Raw genomic sequence first — 7,351 nt, forward strand, 5'->3', positions numbered from 1 at the left:
CCACTAGGGGGCTCCCACCAGCTATAGTTTTTTAGATCATTTGGATAATTCCATAACCGGATCTGAACTGTGGCAAAACCATTTGGCTTTGAACAGTGTCGTTAAGTTGATTGCCGGAAATATATATCTGGTATATGTGATACACCAGATATAGTCCTAGCAGACTCGGCCAGTAACGCTGAAACGCTCCAATGACGCTATTAACCAATCACAGACTAGACCGGCTGACAGTGCTTCTTGGCCTAGACCACGTGTTATCTATGTGTGTAAACAATGGCAAGTTTAGTCTGTTTTTTTTAATGTTCAATCTTCTCAGATGAGAAACGTGTAATTTAAGCGTCGTTTTAATGTTCCGGTACATAATGTCTGTTATTCAAGATGATCTCCCTATCGTCAGGGTAACCAGATCGCAGAAGAGAGAGCAGACAGTAATTTGGAAAATTACCGATGGGCGTCATCGCGCCATATGCAATTATTGGCAATAAGTGCATTCTGATAGTTCGCTCAGTCCATCCAAGCGACGCAACTCCATAATTATTTGAAGTGCGTCACCAACGCATTGTGTACGCGGCCCTGATCCAAGCCAATTAGTCCACATTTTGGGTACGAGCATTCCTCACGCACCACGGCTTTCTCGCTGTCATGCAAAAAAGAACAGACCCTTTTTTTTATGTCACTCTCTGAGGGCAAACTTTTCATCAGCGCTTCTCTGTTTTATAAAAGAAAGTCCGCCGAACAAACGTGGCGTGACCACCACCTGTAGACTACCTGACGCATCTCCCACAGGGTTGCCAGATTGGGCCATATTTCACGCCCAATCTGGCAACGCTGATCTCCTATCCTCTGACTAATATCTGGAATGTTTCTTTAAATCGAAGAAAAGTGCGAGAAAGGGGGCGGAGCCACGCACTGGCCGCTGTCACCCAGTATATATACCAACCACCACGGGGGGAACGCGAAGCAAGTGTCTGCTCTTGAGTGCGCGTCTGTGTGTCTGTGTGTGTATGTGTGTGTGTGGCGCGTCGAAAGTCGTGTGTACCGCAGAAAGTCGGTGGTTCCCGAGTCCAGACGAACCGAAGGGACCAAAGCGAGGCAAAGCGCCCCGAACAGATGTCTCGCAAGTCTCCGAGGACAAACATGGAATCTTTCTCCCTCGGCGACGGATAACGTTTTGATAGTTTCATCCCCACTGGCCCACAGATACAGTTTAAAGTGGCTGGCGTGCAGTCCTACGCACTTGTCTTTGTCACCGTGGATGGGACGTTTGTTTGCTGGTGCTGTTGTGTTGCCTATCGAGCGACACTTTCATCACTTTTCCTACCTTGGCTTTTAAGACCTCGGGGATCCGAGTTCGGCACCATGGTGCTTTTACTCCTTGCTTCTTGGGCTATGCTCTTAGAAACAGGTTAGTGTGCTACGCTTTCTTTAGTCAGCCTCAACAGCTATGGCATCATCGCCGAACACTCTCTACTACTATTACAGCTCTATAAACAACACGTTTATGATGTGTATTAAAAATGTATGTTAAAAATGTGAACAGGACGCCGTTAAATCAAAATCTGCTTCATTTATTCAAAAATGAGACTAGATTAACGTGAGCACATATTCTTTTTTATTACTTTTATAAACACATCATTATGTAACGAGTTAAATCTCATGTGCTTTGATGCAAACAACTGAACATTAAACGACACATGAGCACCATTTTGTACAGTAGCCCCACCACTGGAAGAACCCTTTAGGATTTTCTGCCTGGATGATTGATGTACGCAATGTGCGTGCGAGTGCGCGCGCACCTTGGCAGCTGAGTTCAGCTTAGGGGCGCACACAGGTGTCAGTCTGGCCGCACGGGGACGGTTGCTGCAGGCGATAAGCGCATGGAACTTGTCTCAATGCTGCGACTGTCACCCTCCTTCTCCTCTTCCCAGACTAAACCTTAACCTGTCCACTCGTACAGAGAGCCAGAAAACAAACGAACCTGCTGCAGGCAGGTGCACGACCAGAAGCACACTCAGTCGCACACGCGCTCGCTTGCGTAAACACATGCTCCCGACACACACACATACACACACGCACACCTACCCTTATCAATAGTAGGTCCCTTCATCTTTTGCGTTTAGCAATGCTACTATGATACGAATACGAGAATAGCGTTATCGTAAGAAAGTCGTTAATGCGTTAATGTCAGTTAAGGCGTGAGCGTGTAAGAACCAGTGCTTGCGCGTGCACTTTTTTGCGTGGTTACAATTGGCAATCTTTATCGGATGCGTCCGTCCAAAGCGTAAGCTCAGGTCATAGGGGTCTTGCTCAAAGAGGGCCTACAGGTTAGGCTGCTTCCGACGCCTGTCGAGCGGCGCTCTAACGTCTCTAACGACCCACGTGTTTCTCCTGTGCTTTGGCCGCCAGTGGCCGGTGGAGGAGGAGTCGGAGGAGTCGGAGGTGGGGGGCAGGGTCTGTCCCTGGCGGGGGTGGGGCCCCGCTGTGAGGGCCGCGCCTGCAACCCCCGCATGGGGAACCTGGTCCTGGGGCGCCGTGTCCTGACCCAGACGGCGTGCGGCCTCAACGCCACCGAGCGCTACTGCTCCCACCACGCCGACGGCGCCGCCCCCGGCCACGCCCCCAAGTGCTCGGCCACGCCCAAGTGTGGCAAGTGCAACGCGGCCCTCCCCCACCTGGCGCACCTGGCGGGCGCCATGGCCGACTCCTCCTTCCGGAAGCCGGGCACCTGGTGGCAGTCGGCGGAGGGGGCGGAGCCGGAGACGGTGCAGCTGGACCTGGAGGCGGAGTTCTACGTCACGCACCTCATCCTGGTGTTCCGCTCGCCGCGCCCGGCCGCCATGACGCTGGAGCGCTCCCGGGACTTCGGCCGCACGTGGAGCCCGCTGCAGCGCTACGCCAGCGACTGCACCGCCGCCTTCAGGGGGGAGGGGGAGGGGGGGGGAGGAGGAGGAGGAGGAGGAGGAGGAGGAGGAGGGGGGGGGAGGAGGGGGGGGAGGAAGGATGCAGGGAGGAGGAGGAGGAGGAGGATGAAGGCGAAGGGGAGCGAGGTTCCCTGCACCTCCAAATACTCCGGGGCGTACCCCTGCACCAGAGGAGAGGTGAGGTGTGTGTGTGTGTGTGTGTGTGTGTGTGTGTGTGTGTGTGTGTGTGTGTGTGTGTGTGTGTTTGGCACATGCGTGAGTTTGTGTTGGCTGCAGTTTCCGCTTTGATCCGGCATCCTGTGCGACCTTTAACCCGTCTGCCTCCTGCAGAGTGTACACCTGGGATTTGTCTGCTCATGCACGTGTGTGTGTGTGTGTGTGTATATGTGTTTATATTGAGGTGTGTTTTAAATGGCCCACCATCAGATAAGACTGTGTGTGTGTGTGTCTGTGTGTGTGTCTAGCTCACAGCCATTCAAGGATTGCAGGTACTCTCGGTTTCTCAGCGGGGTTCTTTTATCCGGCCAACATAAAAGCGTGTCAATTCTTGCTTAAAGCTTTGCCTGATCATCTGCTATGTGGGGAAAAGGTGGTGTGTGTGTGTGTGTGTGTGTGTGTGTGTGTGTGTGTGTGTGTGTGTGTGTGTGTGTGTGTGTGTGTGTGTGTGTGTGTGCCTCCCCGTATTTATGAGGTCAACTGGGCTGAAAGAATGCAAGTGTTTGTTATAGCAACTGACCTGCTTAGGAGGAGGGTGCAGCAGTCCACACACGCACACACACACACATGCACACGCACGCATGCACACGCACACACACACACACACACACACACACACCTCAACACTTCGGGATTTAACCACATCCTCTGTGTCTGGCTGTCTGTCTCTCTCTCTCTCTCTCTCTTTCTCCATCTCTCTCTCCCTCTCTCTCCATCTCTCTCTCTCTCTCTCTCTCCCTCTCTCCATCTCTCTCTCTCTCCCTCTCTCTCTCTCTCTCTCTCTCTCTCTCCATCTCTCTCTCTCTCTCTCCCTCTCTCTCTCTCTCTCTCTCTCTCTCCCGCTCTCTTCATCAATGCCCATTGTGCCTGTTTACCAGATTACAGTAATTCTTTGAAGGCATTAGGGCCGTTCAAACCAGACTTATGGGTCTCGGACTCAGGAGGAGGAAGGCTTATGGCCGTCGGAGCAAATGTTCCACGCTGAACCCGGTGGGGTCCTGGGGGAGAACGCTCTCTCGGGGGGGACCCACACAACACAATAGGAGCTCTTCTTGCCTACTGTTGGCTCCGGGCTGCCACCAGCTACGTAGGAGTACCCAGTTATTTAGCAGAAGGCAACGTGGGGGTTTGTACCGTGGGAGTTACTAACTTATGAATAAGTTACTAAGGAATGAGTAACTAAGGAGTCACTCATGAGTAAGGTATATAGCTGGATGTAACAAAGGAGTAATTAAGGGGTTTGTAACGTGGGAATTACTTACTTATGAATAAGTTAAGAAGGTATGAGTCTCTAAGGAGTTCACATATGATTAAGTTATTTAGCAAGGAAGTAACAAAGGAGTAACCGAGGGGTTTGTAACTTGGGATCTACTAACTTATGAATAAGTTTCTAAGGATGGAATAGGTAATTAAGAAGCTACTTCAGATTAAGCCACTGAGGAGTGAGTCTTTAGGAGTTAGCCACCTTGGAGTAGGTAACTCATAGTGAGTAACATGAGTGAGTAACTTTGAAAGAAACAGGAGAAAGTCGCAACTGAGGAGTTAGTCACTTAGGGAATAAGTGACTTCTCGGGACTGTTGGTGTGTGTTGTTGTGGTTGGTCTGTGTTGTTGTGGTTGGTGTGTGTTGTTGTGGTTGGTGTGTGTTGTTTGGGTTGGTGTGTTGTGGTTGGTGTGTGTTATGGTTGGTGTGTGTTGTTTGGGTTGGTGTGTGTTGTTGTGGTTGGTGTGTGTTGTTGTGGTTGGTGTGCGTTGGTTGCTGTGATGACAAGAGAGATGTTTATCTTCAGCATATTTGTGGATGTTGATCATGGGAAATCACACAAACACACAAACACACACACATACACACACATACACACAGACACAGGCACAGAATCACACACACACACACAAATCACATGGGAAATGACCCATATGTATTTTTGTGGGGAAGAATGCATCGCCTGTGTGTGTGTGTATGTGGTTGTGTGTGTGTGTGTTTTCTTGTGCATCTGCCAGCCGGTGTTTATTGTGTGTGTTGGCATGCCGGAGTCATTTTGTTTATGTGTAGCTCTCTGTTTACTTGCGTCCATGCCAGTTCCACACACATTGTGTGTGTGTGTGTGTGTGTGTGTGTGTGTGTGTGTGTGTGTGTGTGTGTGTGTGTGTGTGTGTGTGTGTGTCGGCCTTTGTGTTTGAGTATAGGTGCACATCTGTGTGTGACACGGCCAGGGTAATTGCATGCGTGCAAGTGTACGTGTGTGCGTGTATTGGTAAAAAGCATGCACCTGTGTGTGTCTATACGCATGTGTGTGTGTCTATGCACGTGTGTGCGTGCGTGTGTGTGTGTGTGTGTGTGTGTGTGTGTGTGTGAGAGCGCTGGCGTTGTTGCGCTGTCGTCGAGGGTCCGGCCCGGCCTTTTGTCCGGTCTTGAGTTATGTGTGGACCCCGGACTCTGCTCCAGTCTTTGTGCGGACCTGATCTCTATGTTCCCCTGCCAACCCCCCCCCCCCCCCCCCCCCTCCCTCCCCCCACATCCATCCATCCACCCCCCCCCATCGATCCACCCCCCCCCCCATCCATCCCTAGTTGTCGTGTCTCCTTAATTGCAGACTACAATGCCGTGACCCTGTGACCTTTCGCAACAACAGGGATATTAACATGGCTCCTCCCTCCCGCGCTCGCGGCCAGTCATCTAGCCAATGAGGGAGCAGCACGGGGCCTAGCGCCCGGTCGAGGACACGCACACTCACAAGAGACACACGCACACACACACACACACACACACACACACACACCCGCACACACACACACACACACCCCGCACACACACGCACACGCACGTACGCACGCACACACACACACACACACACACACACACCCACACCCGCGCCCACACACACACGCCACTCACCCTATAATATCACTGCCAAGTCACTTACGGACACACACTGCCTTTTCAGTCGTGTCCATCGTGTGTATCTTGGCCAAAAGACACACTGGTGTCAAAACACACGGCCCGCACAGCGTGACTTGGAGCTTCGTGTCCCGCCAACAGCTCCAGTGGTGTACGCCCGGTTGCCAGTAGCGACGGTCACCGCGGCAACGGAGCAAGAGTGTTTGGGTGGGGGGGGGGGCGGGGAACTCACTGACGAAGCGTTCGGGGTTCAGGAGGTAGAGCGGGGTTGGCTGGTAACCGGAAGGTTGCCGGTTTCGATCCCCGGCTCCTCCTAGCCGAGTGTGGAGGTGTCCCTGAGCGAGACGCCCCCCCCCCCCCCCCCCCCCCCCCCCCCCCCGACTGCTCCCGACGAGCCGGCCGTCGCCCTGGGGGACGACTCTGCTGTCGGTGTGTGAATGTGTGCGTGAACGGTTGTCGCTTTGGGTTTTTTGTTTTTTTCAGATAGTCGTGGTGACCGCGGGCACTTGGGGTTTGTTGAGCATTAAAGGGGGCAGATTATACCGCCAGGTGTGAGCGGGATCAGCGCACATCCAGGTGGACGCGCCCACTTGTGATGTCAGAGGAGGCCGGTTTTCAAAACGGCTCGTAACGGCTGGTCGCACTCACAGCTGGTGGTGTGATGCGTCCCCCTCTAGTTACATCGAACCAATCACATAATTGGACGCCGTCTCTTTAAATGCGCAGGTGATCTACCGCGCGCTGCCGCCCTGGAGGGCTCTGGACCCGTTCGGCGCCGAGGCGAGCGCGGCGCTCACCGTCACCAACCTCCGCGTTCGCCTGCTGCGGCACCAGACCTGCCCCTGCCGGGTCAAGAGCCCCGCCCCCGACGCCGACGAGGCCCCGCCCCCCCGCCCGCCACTTCGCCATCTACGACCTCATCGTCAAGGGCAGCTGCCTGTGCAACGGCCACGCCGAGACCTGTGAGCCCGCCCCCGGTTACCGCCCCGTCCGAGACCGGACCAATCACGTGGTGAGTGGGGGGGGGGGTGTCTGTCTGTCTGTCTGTCTGTCTGTCTGTCCGTCCGTCTGTGTGTCTGTCTTTGCGTCGTTGTGCCGTTGTGTCGGTTAAATGTGTGTTACGGTGCCATACAGCCACTTTATTTAGAAACATCTCCCAAGAAGTTTAGCTTTCAGTTTTTTGAATCATTTTATTTGTCTGCTTTGCAGTGATCTTGTGGAAGCCACAAGCTGACCGTGTCGTATCTGTTGATATCATCCTCTTGTTTACCATAGTTACTACAAGGTCCTTCTCATCAGTGTGTTATAAGTGTGTT

At 53.0% G+C, this 7,351-nt stretch overlaps 1 protein-coding gene across 1 annotated transcript in view; it reads left to right on the forward strand.

The window, feature by feature from the left end:
- Positions 1–977: 977 nt before the first annotated feature.
- ntn4 (netrin 4) overlaps positions 978–7,351 on the forward strand; it is a 27,359-nt gene continuing 20,985 nt past the window's right edge. The window contains 4 exon segments of the mRNA XM_079735547.1: positions 978–1,405; positions 2,407–3,098; positions 6,762–6,922; positions 6,924–7,047. Coding sequence (XP_079591673.1) covers positions 1,360–1,405; positions 2,407–3,098; positions 6,762–6,922; positions 6,924–7,047 — 1,023 coding nt within the window. The 5' untranslated portion in view covers positions 978–1,359.

Source organism: Pollachius pollachius (genome assembly GCF_949987615.1).
Source record: "Pollachius pollachius genome assembly, chromosome: 4".
NCBI lineage: Eukaryota > Metazoa > Chordata > Actinopteri > Gadiformes > Gadidae > Pollachius > Pollachius pollachius.